The sequence below is a fragment of the Cnephaeus nilssonii genome (genome assembly GCF_951640355.1).
Source record: "Cnephaeus nilssonii genome assembly, chromosome: 11".
Lineage (NCBI taxonomy): Eukaryota > Metazoa > Chordata > Mammalia > Chiroptera > Vespertilionidae > Cnephaeus > Cnephaeus nilssonii.
In genome coordinates, this window is record NC_137082.1 from 70805176 (window position 1) to 70818833 (window position 13658).

The 13658-nt window shown below is 49.3% G+C and overlaps 1 protein-coding gene across 6 annotated transcripts in view; it reads left to right on the forward strand.

Annotated features, from left to right (window-relative positions):
• PTPRT (protein tyrosine phosphatase receptor type T) overlaps positions 1-13658 on the forward strand; it is a 932116-nt gene that overhangs the window by 366598 nt on the left and 551860 nt on the right. For all 6 annotated transcript variants that reach the window (XM_079783687.1, XM_079783689.1, XM_079783688.1 and 3 more), the window contains exon 6: positions 5322-5496. In XM_079783687.1, coding sequence (XP_079639813.1) covers positions 5322-5496 — 175 coding nt within the window. The remainder of the gene's footprint in view (positions 1-5321; positions 5497-13658) is intronic.

The following is a 13658-nucleotide window of genomic DNA, read 5'->3' on the forward strand; positions in this document are numbered from 1 at the left end:
ACACTCAAACACTGAGCCGCACTGGCCAGGTGTGATAGATTCTTTATGATTTAGAGTCCCTAACCCTGGGCACTGTGCCTGTTGGCTGCTCAAGGCTCACAGCTCCCACTTCCCCCAGAGAAGTGCCTGGGTCAAATGCAAAATTTCTTTCTCCCCCGACTTGGAAGGCCAGGGCCAATGCCTGACTCCCATGGGGTTCAAATGCTGGCTTCTTGCTTCAAGGTGGGATCAGCCCTGTGGTTCGCTCCACGCTCCGGACTCAGTTTGGACCACACCCTTGCTGAGCTTCTCGCCTCGCCCTCTCCTGCATCCCATCTCTCGAGAGCCCCCAGCAAGTCACCGTGCCTCAGACCCTGCTTCGGGGAGCCTGAGCTGAGACACTGGGACATTTGCTCCGTTGGCTCCTAGACTCAGAGGGGCTAGAAGATGATTCCAATTTAGAACAACAGACCTAGGTCTGAAAGACTTTGCCACAGAGGAAAGGAACCCAGCCCTGAAATTTCAGAGCAAAGATATAATTACGTCTGAAAAAAATTCCAGGAGCCAGAAGAAGATTTCCAACAAACCAGAATGGTGACACGGGCCTAAGAAGGAATCTTCCCTCTGCATCACCCATGATATGCTTCTCTCTGGCTTTTCCCAGGACTCGACTTCCCTTCTTTCCTAGCATCCCCGCATTCGCATTCCTGTGCATTAACATGGCACTGATGTCTTGTTTGGCAAGGTTTGCCACCACCTTGTCTCTTGGTTGTGGTCCTATTTCAGCTCCCCGCATAGCCCCTGCTCTCCCCCTCCTGTGTCCACACAGACCTGCTCCATTGCCTAAGGGCCTGGGGTTCTGAGTTCTTTCCTGCTTAATAACCCCTCCCCTTGCGTTCTCCCCTTGCAGTTCCTCTCTCTGTCTGGGGCTGAGACAGTGGCTGGGACCTGTGCTCCTTACACATTCACTCTACTTAAATCCTGTCTCCAGGTTGCCACAGCATGCTGGCCTCTGGGCCTCTCACCATCGCTGATCTTCTAGAATGCCTCCTGATCTCTATTTCTGGATTCCTGAGTTACTTGACCTTCCGTCTGGGCTTGTCTCTCTGAACTTGCCCTTCATTTCTCCTTGCCCAGGGTCCATCACAGCGTTGTTTCCTCTCGTGGCTCTGGGCCCTCCTGCTCGTCCCTGTCCTGCTGCTGCCTGCTCCCAATATGACAAGTGTGATTACCAAAAGGCCTGTTTTCTAGAGATTTTATAAGACAACCTGCAATTTCCTATCCTTCGATGGGAGAAAGGCCAGTGGTTCAGGAGCTAGACAGAAAAATGTGAATCGTTCAGGGGGACGCGCTTAATCCTCTCTGATCCGTCTGGGTATGACATCATTAAGAAGAAAAGTAAATAATACTGGAGGAGACATCAAAATACAACTTACACTACATGTGGAAAATGAATGTTTTGTACTTAACCAGCCCTTTGCTCTTTGCGTTAGTTTCTTATTGCTGATGTAACAAACTTAGTGGCTTAAAAACAACACAGATGTATTAACTTACAGTTATGGAGGACAGAAGTCAGAGCTGGGTTTTACTGGGCTAAAAACAAGGTGTTGGCTGGGCTGTGTTCCTCCCCTAGCTTCTGGAAGCTGCCCGAATCCCTTGGCTCCTGGCTCCTTCCTCCATCTGCAAGTCATCAATCCTGTCTCTCTGACCTGTTTCTGTCACCACGTCTTCTTTTCTGTCTCTGTCCCCTCTGACTCCCTCTTTCACACACAAGGTCCCAGGTGATAATTCTGGGCCCACCTGGATAACCTCAAGGTCTTCAGTCCCAGTCCCTTCTGCCATGAGGGGTGACATATTTACAGGTTCCAGGGATTCGGATGTGGACAACTTTGGGGGGCATTTTCCTGCCTACCCCACTTTGCGTGGCTAACTTCACGTTAATCTGGAGAGCTCCACTAATGCCAGAATATGCCTCCGGTGCTGAGTGTTCCACACGCCTTCTCATTTATTCGTCATAATTACTCTGTCAGGTAGACACCAGGATCAAACCCGTTGCATATATGAGGAAACTGAAGCTCGGCGAAATACATTGCCTGCCCACGTTTGCACAAATTGAACATTCGATTGCGTGTTTGACGATCAGTTCCTGTCCTGTCTTCCCCTAGCTCCATCCCTTGTCCTCTTACAGTATCTGTAACTGTAGTCTCCTGAGACTCCCTGTGACCCCTGGGGGACCTGCACATCCAAGAGGGGAAGCCTTAGATTTGGAAACAATTGCAGGTGAGGAGTTTTATATCAGATTGGCTTATGTATTTATTTTGGCACACTATTTTTTTAATCTGGGTTTTTATATACTTCCTTATCCTCACTAGTCCATATTCTTATGAACATGTACCTCAGTTATTATGGTTTTCATAAATTTTATCAAGTGGATGACCATTTCAGGCTGAAGACTTGGGTCTTATTTTAGTACCGGAAAGTGACCGATATTTCTTGGGATGTGACTTGTGCTCCTTTCACTCGGCTCCCTTCCTTAGGACACCCGTTACTCGTGTGGTGGTTAGTTGTCTGGTCTCTGCTTTCTTCATCAGTTTGTCTGTCTCTCCAGTTCCTTTCATCTCTCCAGTGTAGGCTCCCGGGTTCTGTTTTTCAAGCCTGGTCACAGGTCACTGTTTTTCTGTGCTGTTGGTCCTGCGGCCCACCCACTTCGAATGCCCTTGGAACTCTGCAGTTGGCGTTGTTTGTTTCCTGTAATTCTTCCCTTAGCTTCTCAAGGTTTATTTTCTTTTTTTTTTTTGGTACATTTCCTTTGCCACTCACCTCATAGCTCATGTTTCTTAGAGCCCTTGTGTCAATATCACTCTTGTTCTCTCCTTTTTTATCCTCTGAATTTCTTAGCTGTTCAAAGCCTGGGACGGAAAAGCCTGAGGAAAAGTCGGGTGTCTCCTGAGCTGTCTTGTTGCGACATTTTTGCTTATTTGCCTTCCACCTTCTACACAGCATCCCTCCCTCCATCCCTTGTCATTGTCCTTTTTTTTTTTGGCCCTCAGCTAAGGAATTGATAGCGAAATCGGTGGATCCTGGTCACACCCCCACACCTGTTGCTCACACTCTCCCACATTTGGGAATGAGGGGCTCCAGGGGGTGAGTGATGGGGAAGTAGTGACCTCACATTAGAACCACACAGGGGGTGTTTCAGGACGGGCTCTGAAGCCCAGGCCCTGCATTCAGATCCCAGCTGGGCCGCTTCCCAGCTGTGCAAACTTGGGCCTGCAGGGTCACTTCTCTGAGCTTCGGCTTCCTCGTGTATACACAGTGTGCGCCCACCTCAAGGGCTTTGGCGAGGCATTAATGAGAAGGCATGTAAAACAGCCCGTAATAGTGCATAGTCCCCATTAGCTTACAAAAGAAAGAAAACGGTGTCCATGCTGTTAGAGTAAGTCAGGTTAGACGACCCCCACCCATCACCCATCACTCACTCCTTTGTATCCGCCACGGTGGCCCCGCAGGGCCTTGCCCAGCGGCGGGGAAAATGGGCTCTTTGGCGACTCCATCTCTTCCCAGCCCTCCTCTACATTTGGCCAACTCCTCCTCAAATCAGGGCACATCCCTGCAATTTTCCAGAATTTCCTCCACTTCCTCTGCACTATTTTGGGAAGGGAGGTGTGGTGGGAGCCTGGGCGGTTCTCCATTGTCTGATTCTACTTGTGCCCCAGGCAGGTGGTTGGCAGGTTCAGCCCCAAAGAGCTTCCTTCCCCTTCCATTTCCTGGTGGTGGTGTTTTTTAATCGTCCTGTTGCTCGGTTTCTGGTGTGGGAGGGGCTTGTGACTACCTCATATACTGCCAGGGCTTTTCACAAATACCAGTTCTTTTATTATTTTCAAGTATAAAAGCAATACATGTTTGAGGCATAAAGCCCAGAGAAAGCCAAAAAAGTCAGTCACTGTCACCTGCAATCAACCTGTCTAGTCCGGAGCAAGTCCTTGGCTTCCGGCTCACTGCCCTCCCCTGGGGTCCCACCTCAATCCCCTGGTCCCACCCATTGCAAGGTGGCTCTACCCTCTCTGGGTTCCAGTCCTGACACCTCACCGCGGGGGAGATGACATGGATGAACATGGGCCATGCATGTGGTGGAACTGTTTTCTCTGTGCAGGAAATGATGAAGACTTGGGGACAGGGGAAAACTGATAAATCACAAGGCTTTCCTAAATCAACCAGACAATTAAAACACGCAATTTGACTTTTGGGGAAAATATTTAAATGAAGGCAGGCTGTGAGGAGAAGGCCTCAGTGAAAAGAATGCTCTGCTGGAAGTTGGAAACCCTGGGTTAGGGACTTATTTGCTCTACATATTTGTTTAACCTCGCCACCACGCAAGTTCTAAGAGCAGCAATAATAGACACTCGAGCAAGTCTGTGAAGATTAAAAAGGAGATTCAGGGTGCTTAGTAGATACTCAAACTGCATCTTCATGCCTGTGTCTTACCAGCTTTTATAACCTGCTGCTGTAAAAGGATCTCATTCAAACTCAGAATGTCGCCCCTAAGATTCAGGAGGGTCAAGACAAAAACGCTTGTGCAGTCACCGTGATTCTGTCTAGTCGAGAGGTTTCCTGGCACGGTGCTGGCGATGAAAAGAGCAAAGCCCTGCTCTCTGGGAGCTGCCAGGACGCAGTGGGAAGTTTGTGCCGCACACAGAGAGTGACTAGCTCCCAGAAGGTGGTGTGACAGTCGGGGGAACTTACCTGAGAACACGATGAGCCGGACTGGGTGTTAAGGGAGAGGGAGTATCTCTAGGGACAGAGGAGATCCCAGACAGAGGAAAGAACATATGCCATGGACGGGGGGGGGTGGGTGCTGAAAAGCCCCCATCCATACTCCACCCTGGGGACAGGTTGGTCCTTGGTGGGTGGGACTCAGAGCCTGTGTTTGGGGCACCAGGACTCCAGTGTGGGACTGGGGACCAGGCTGTTTTTGATCACTTCTTGGGTTGGGTTTTTACTAATCGGTGTCTGTCTTCGGAGTAACTGTGTGGATCCTGCTTAAGAGGTGAAAGAAAATGGAAGGAGGGTTAAGTGTCTAAGTGCCAACCCCCAAGTGCAAGCTGAGCAAGGAGCCAGGTGTTTAGAAGCGGCCTGTGCCCTCTGGCATCTGCCCTCTTCAATCAGCTCAGCAACAATGTTGATTCCTGAATCAGCCAGCCATGGAAACCCTTATTTTGGAAAGCCACGCCTGCCCCCTCCCCCACAGCCTTCCAGGGCGTGGGATGGGTGGAGCTCAGGCTCCAGGTCACCTGGGAGCACGTGATGATATGATTTCTCCTCTCCCTTCCTCTGTCCTGCAGCAATGGAACGGCAGGGACACAGCCCTCATGGTCACCCGCGTGGTCAACCACAGGCGCTTCTCGGCCACGGTCAGTGTGGCGGACACTGCCCAGCGGAGCGTGAGCAAATACCGCTGCGTGATCCGCTCGGACGGTGGCTCTGGCGTGTCCAACTACGCTGAGCTGATCGTGAAAGGTGAGTGCCAGCAGCCCTGCCTCTCCCCACCTGGTGGGTGTAGGTTTCTTGGCTAAAACCCTTGCAAAGGAGGGATAAAGGGGCCTTTGCTCATCTGCTGCTTCTCCTCCTCTCATTCAGGAGCAATAGACACAACTTCCAATCCCACCTCCCCCTCCCAAAAGAGAGACACTGTTGGAAAGCCATGCAATATTGCATTGTTATTCAGAGTTGGGTCTTACATGTAGGATCTGTATGTTAAAGACTGGGCATATATAACGTAGAAGACATCTCCGAATTCGGCTTCATGTTGTACTTAAAGTTAGAAGAATCCACATCCTTGTGTTTTGGTGGCATTTTGTTGAAGCGTTCAGAGAATATAATAGTTTCTGAGGGATTTTTTTTTAATATTGAAAACATGATATAAATGACAGTATTTTGGAAGGACGCTTGAAATAAGTAATCCCTTGTCCCACTGGCCTTGATTTAATTCTTTTCAGTTTTCTTGTTCACCTTGTAGTAGCATTGATACACCTCTATTGCAATATGCACATTGCTTCCCTTTCTGCTTTTCAAGGAGCTGGATATCCCGCTTATTCTTGGAAGGCTGTGTAATCTTGGTTATAACGCTTAATGGCTGTATACTATTTCACCTAGTATTTTCAAATCTGTTTGTACGCCTTTAGGTAATTCCAGGTGTTTTTGTTTTTGCATCTTTCCTCTGTGCGTGCAGCAATTAACTCCTCAACTGTGTTCCTCAGAAGAGAACATTTTTATTCTATTGAACAGGATTATTCCCCGGGATAAATTCCCTGGGGGTAGAGTTGGTGGGCCAAAGAATATGAGCATTGTTATGGATTTTCTTTGTATGCAATATTGCTTCTGCAAAAAAACGGTTTGACAGGTAACACTGGCAACAGCAGCATATGAATGTACTCATTTCCCAGCGTTATGTTCACCGATTAAAATTTTAATATAGCATAATTTAGTGGATGAAATAATGAAGCTGTTCTCCTCGTGTTAGCTGTAGAATGGTAGCTGGTGTGTTTGAAGGTAAAAACACGATCACCCCCTCGCCCCCAGAAGGCTCCTGTCTGCGTTTCCTTGGCTGGTACGAAACCCTTGCCCTCTATTTGCTGGCCCCATGGAACTGGTGGCCTGGCCTGGGCCAGACTGGGGTTTGCAGTCTGGGATTCTCTCTCCTGGGCTGTCCTGACTCTGTGTGTATTCATTCACATGGCTGACTCCCCGCTACCCTGGCCCCCCTCCATTCTGGTGATTGCGTTCTTACATCACCCTGCCTTTTTTTCTACATAGCAACATCACACTTCAAAATTATGATTTTCCTTTGTTTCCTGGTATTTTCCTGTCTCATCCTTCAGGATGTAAGCTCTGTGAAAGGAGGTTCATGGTTCACAGTAAGTCCCCGGAGCTTAGCGGAGAGGAGAGCCTGGCCCAAGTGCTGAGCGCCAGAACCATATCCACATGAAATCGCGTGTTTGCCTGTGTGGACCCGCACAATCCTTTGTCACATCAGGCTCACCCTTAAAACATTTGTTGAATGATGGATGAGTGAATGGATTATTGGCCTCAGCAGGAATTCATTTCATCGCCGTAATGCCGTGAACACTTAGGCTGAAGATCAACAAATTAGGTAGTCATGAACAAAACAACCAAGAGGAAAAAAACACACACATCTTTAAAATCGTTTATATCGAGTGCCATTACCATAGAAAAGAAACCATCATTTTGATTGCATTAGGCTCCTATCTTTGGGTTTTCTGGTGCCAGTAGATTGATTTGTGTGACAAGTGGCCTTTGCAGGCCTTTCAGGCACTCAATGAATATGTAATTTCCTGAGCTGTCCCCTCTGGAGCTCATTATGCCTTTTGTGCGGTGGCCTCCGCACTGGAATAGAAGCCCGCGGGACGGCGGACTGTGTGGTCTCATGCTCTCCGCACTTGCCACGTGCCGGGCACAGTGTTGGTCCTGAGAGGGAGGTGAGTGACTGAGAGAGCTGGTGTAGCTTTCTGCGCTTTCCCATCAGACGGATGGAACCCAGTTGTGGGGGAGGAGGTCTGGAAGGCCACATGCAGAGATCTTTGGGGACAGGATGTGAGTCCCATGGTGAATCATCGTTGCCTTTATTTGGAGGGGTGGCCGGGGTTGAGGGGACCGTGATCGATCCTCGGCTGGCTGTGCAGGCGGGGCCAGAGTTCAGCGTGCAGGGAGCCGTGTGCTGGCCACGTTTGTGAACCAGATCTAGCAGCCACTGCCGCTCTGAACCCCTCACCTGCAGCCCCCTCTGCTCTGCTTTAAGAGAGGTGCTGGGTGGCCTCCTTCCCAGTCTGCTTCCGATGGCGATGGCAGGTAGGTGCTCCCTGTAACTGAGTCCCTTTTGATTACACCTTGATGGAATCCTTTTTGGGATATCACTTTTTTAGTGCTCATCTCTCCCCCCCGCCCAGGCGTGTGTTTTCTTCCTTTTTACATGCAGCTGGTGGGAAGGGAGAAGCTGGACACCTGACCCAGGTGCTGATTGCTATCTATGTGGCCTTGACGCAGTCAATAAAGGCTGCCTCTGCAAAGTGGGGACCAGAGCTCTCTCCTCACACTTTCGTGTGCTGAGCATATAAAAGGGAGGGAGAAAGTATAAAGTGGGCCCAATGTGTGCTTGGGAACATTTGGGTCATGGAGTCCACACTCGGTTGGACGCTCCAGCCTGCTCCCTTCTCCACTATCGCTAAGCCAGAAATCTGGGACAAAGGAAAAGTGGCTGTTTCTACCTGAGCTCTGCCTCTGACCATGTGGTCCCCACTCCACCTGGCATCATTCATTCAGAACTCGGGGTTGGGAAGTCATTGTGCCAGGGGGTGGCAGGATCTGGCAGCCACTCTGATGGCGTTCACAGCGGGTTCTTGCACTGGGCCAAGCCGTAAGGCCCAGTCTGCATCTCTGTCGCTTCACACACAGGCATGTTTTGGGCTGCCTTGCTCACAGCTAACGTGCTATCATGGGACTGTGAGCATCTGTGCTTCAGAAGACGCCACCTAATTTGAGTGCAGGGGATATCAAATGCTCAGCGCGACACACAGATCGAAATGAAAGCAAATTGGAATTACTTAATTCTGAAGGGCTGTTTATTGAGTTGTGATAACGTATCTGGGTATATATTAGATTGCTCTGTAATTGAGGTTTCGCTCAATTGACAATCCAGCCCCTTGACCTACCTGTTTCAGACCAGTGTTCACAAATGTGCTGATTCTCTTCTCATTCCTGGGTCTCCAACTCTCTTTGATTTCAAGGCATCTTAAGTTATCCCAAGGATGTAGTTCTCTTCGATCAAAATGATGCAGACATGGTCCTGATGAAAATTCCTTAATATAAAAACAATGTGTCACGGGTAGTGATTTTTAAATCTGGCTCCCAGCTCCATTTAACAACCTTCCATGGGCCCAGAGCCCTGTTATCAGTATGCAGATTAGCACTCAGAAGAAATCTAATACTGCTGCTGAGTCAGATGTTCTGATTTAAGTAATGATGCGACTTCCTGCCCGGGCAGCTGGGTAGTTTCAGGCGTAGGGATTTGGATGTAACCACACTTCCAGTCTCAGTCCTGGCCTCAGATCATGTATTCACTCGGGGCCTCAATTTCCTCATCTGTTCAATGGGCGTGATTATATTTAATTGGGTCCTTATGAGAGGAAGACATTATATGTATAGATCCTGGCACAAAGTGGACACGCATGCAGTTACAGCTGTCACTGTCCATAATAATATTTTACTGCCATAATAAGGGGTGGTACCTGAGTAGGTTGTTCATGTTTCCTTGTCCTGCTTAAAGGAATGATGAGCTGTACTGTAGAGATTTAAATTTACCGTATTTTCTGGCGTATAAGATGACTGGGCGTATAGAAGATTTTCCTGGGTTAAAAAGTCGTCTTATACGCCGGAAAATACGGTAGTTCTCTCCAGGTCTCTTTCTTCTCTCCTCCTCTGAAATGGGATTGATGTCATCAAATGCAGCATATTGGTCAAAATCAGTTTCAGAAATGCTTTATTTATGTTGCACTGTCTTGCTTTTAATAAAAAAAAATTAAAAATTTAAAATATATAGTTCCAGTATTTAAATCCCTCTTGAAATAGTCTCAGGTTTGGCCACTGTGAGCCTGCACCGGTGGATAAGAGTGGCCGCTCCATTCTGGGGTGTGTGTTCTACACTCGCTCACTGCCCAGTCTTGGCCTGTTTTGCTCACATAACTACTAGTCTAATTGCTTTAGGCCCATGGTCGGAAAACTGTGGCTTTCGAGTCACATGCGGCTCTTTGGCCCCTTGAGTGTGGCTCTTCCACAAAATACCACGGCCTGGGCGAGTCTATTTTGAAGAAGTGGCGTTAGAAGAAGTTTAAGTTTAAAAAATTTGGCTCTCAAAAGAAATTTCAATCGTTGTACTGTGGATATTTGGCTCTGTTGACCAATGAGTTTGCAGACCACTGCTTTAGGCATTTGAGTTTCCAGCCTCAGGTTTAGGGATTTCATGGCTGGAGTAGCTGACTTGTCCCTGTCTTCATTTGTGTAATAGTTTGTTGAGCCCAGCTATGCGTCGGGTAGTGTGATAAGCTCATCGTGTACTGGAAAGAATGGTACAAACCTATAATGCATGGCCATCTGGTTTGTGTCTGGCACCTGCTACACTCTCTTACTAATCCCACCAACCACGCTTTGATATACGTGCTGTTAGTATCTCCCTTGTACAAATGAAAGAGTGGTGACTCAGAGAGGTTAGGTTACTTTCCCAACATCACAGAGCTGGTGTGGGCAGAGCTAGGATTTAAACCCAGATATATCTTGTGCCTCAGATCCTACTTTTTCTTATACCACATTTATTATAAAATCCAACATGGGAGGCCCTGTAATTGGGTGTGAGCTGAGGAAAAACAGAAGATGGAACAACTGATACAGTTGGGGAGTGTCGGAAGGCTTCTAAGAGCGGTCCCATCCACGCTGGTCAGCCTGGGTCACAGTTGTGAGACATGAGTGGGTGGCATGTTCGAGGCTGGGAATGTAGGCAGGGGGCATTTGAAGAGTAGAGTTGGCGCTTTATTCTGTGGAAGTCAGAGGGCTCTGTGGACCCCTCCATCCATGCTCCACGACAGTAGTGCACACACTCTCTTGAGGCTGGACCTCTGCATCCATCTCTTCTCTTCGCTGGTCCTGCCTGTGCCCAGTGGAAAGTCACTGTCAGGCAGGCGGCCGTGGTGAAAGGCGTTGCCTGTGTTTGGAAGAGGAGTGAAGGTCAGAGGCATACGGGATTGGGACCTCCAGAAGCCGACTTGGCAGGGACTCTAGTGAAAGAGGTTTATTTGGGGGATGGACAGATGAGACAGGGAGCAGGGCAGTCCTTAAAGAGGCATTTTCAAGCAAGTGACCACGGAGGGCATCTAGAGCTCAGTGCTGAGGGCACGTTCGATGTCGTGCAGACTCCGGAGGTGTGAGGGAGGCGGGGTATTTGTACGCTCACCTCCACCGTTCACTGGGGCAGTAACTTCCTGGCACTGCTGGCTCGTTGCACAGGGCACAGAGGGGAGCTTCCGGGACTCCAGAGAAAGCCCAAGCCATTGAGGCTCAGACATGACAGGGAAGTTGGCTGCACTCAGGCCTGGGAGGCGGAAGTGGGATACAGCAGCTCCTGCTCCAGGGATCCTGTGGCAGCTGCAGCCTTGGAGGGGACGGGCTGCTGGCCACCGCCTGATCAGTGGGAGCAGCCGTGGGGAACATGTGTGCTTGGAGAAGAGGCTAATGGGGCTCCCTGGACAGCCCTGGAGCCCTGTAAAGGCTGCCTTCAGAACTGGACTTGGAGCATCCACCCATCCCTGTTCTCTGCCAGCTCTCAGAGGACAGAACTCTGGCGGGGGGTGGGGGGGGGGGGCGGTGGCGTAGGGGAGCTGTATCACTCAGCAGGCTGAGAGAAGGCTTGGGGAAAAGAGCCTGGGCTGGGCACTCTCCCTCCAGGGAGCACACCCGTGCCATTCCCTTCTCCCTCTCCCTTCCCCACCGGCACATCCCTCCCCCTAGGCATGTATCCCCTAACCTCTAAGTCCCCATGAGACTTGCAACCAGGGGAGCAATGGGCAACGGCAGCTCATCCTGGACTAACCCCCTGAACCTGTCTCCAAGCCCCCCTCTTCTCTGACTTGTCAGTGAGCCAGAGCAGCCCGCCTAGGCTCTCCTATTGCTTCTTCTATGCCCTTCCTTGTTTCACGGTCTAAGTATAATTTTGCTGCAGTCCATTAATTCTCATTTGTTTATCTACACACACACACAAAGAGCCGGGGCTGGAATCTGGCGTCTGCCCTGTAAACCCGCTTCCTAGTTTGCCCAGAACCCTGCCACTCCACCACCTCTACGTCCAGGGGTTGGCAAACCTTTCCTATACAGGGCGTGAGAGTCCTGTACAGTATTTTCAGCTTTGTGTTCCAAGTACTCAACTCTGTGGTTGTAGCACAAGCAGCCATAGAAAATGTATAAATGAATGAGTGTGGCTGTGTGCCAATAAAACTTTATTTACAGAAATGGGCAGAGGGCTGGATTTGGTTCCCTGGCCAGGACAGTTTGCTAATCACTGCACAGGATCCCGCCCTTTTCAATTGAAAGACTACGCCGGATTCCGCCCTGCTCCACTCTTACCCCTGAGGTCTGTTCTCCATGCAGCAGCCTGAGTGATAATTTGAAAACAAGTGAAATCATGGTATTTCCTTTCTCAAAACCTATCACACTCAGAATGAAGTCCAGCTTTCCTAATATGGTCTCTAGGTCTGGCCCCTCTCTGTCTGATTCCTGGTCCCCCCCCCCCCACCCCATATCTGTCCTTTCATTCTCTTCTCTAGCTACACTGGCCAATTTCTTCTTCCTCAAACCACATTGAGATAGTTCGGACCTCAGGACCTTTGTACTTGATGTTCTCTCTTTGCCTGAAATGTTTTAGGTAATAATGCAGCTCATTTGTTTTGTTCACTGTGATCTCTGCTCAGACATTAGCTTCTCAGAGTCTCCCCTGGCCACCTTTAGCTGAACAGCTCCCATCCCTACCTCTTGTAACTCCACACCGGGGTGCTGTGCTGTGGTTTTCTTCCTCGCTCTTACCACTGCCTGCCGTTGTCATTTAGGTCTGTGTATTCCCTGAACTCTTACAGGAAGACACTGTTGGGCCCACAACACCTGGGATGGTAGTTGGCTTATCAAAGGGACTTAAACATTTGCTATATCCAGTGGAGAGGTCTCAAGTCCCTACTTCACGGAGGCAGTAGCATCTTCGACTCCTCCTCATGTCTTCCTGTCTCTAAGCTTCTCATTGTTTCTTGAACTCCTACCTTTAAACATGTTGCATCTCCTTTATGGGTGCCTCTCTGTCGTTTCCTTCATGTATTTTTTCTTCATTATTTTTGTCCTAGTTATGGAAGCTGGAAGCTTTGTAATTCCCTGTGTCCCTCCTCTGGCCTTATTTGTTATTCCCTGTGTCCCTGCTCTGGTTGCAACGTTGGGGTCTCAGTTGACTGCCCCCCCCCCCCCCCCCCGTGCTCTTATCCAGTCTGCCACATTGCCATGCTGATGGAGGATTGAAAACCGCTGGGCTTTTTTAATGCCTGTCAGGGAAGGCTGGCCTCGGGGTGAGCCCTCCCTGTTCCCCCTGAGTCCTGCCCACTGGGGTAAACCTGCTCCCTCTCACATCTAGACGTTTAACACCTTTTCATGTCAGACTTAACCCACCTCCTCCTCCCACTCTATGCCTGACCTTGGCTTTCCTGGCAGATACTATTTCAGGGAAACCTCAGCGTCTTCATCTGCTCTGCAAGCTTCATTCTCTGTAGAAAAATATCCTGATGATCTGGATCTGGTTTTTTATCTTTCATCAGTCATGACTTTTATTCATGGGTGACATCAATTGTTTTTTAACCAGGGCTGCCATTCACAGGCACACATAGATTGCAACTCGGAGGGCTTGGGTTCAAACCCTGGTTATTCCCCATCTTAGCTATGTGAATTGGGAGCATCATTTCATGGCTGCCTCATTATAAAATGGAGCAACAGTGCAGCTCTAGACTCGGGACAGGGGCCATGGGTGGGTCCATCCTCTGTGAACAAGGTGCTGCCCATGTGTTGATGCTGGTCTGCACCAATCTCTC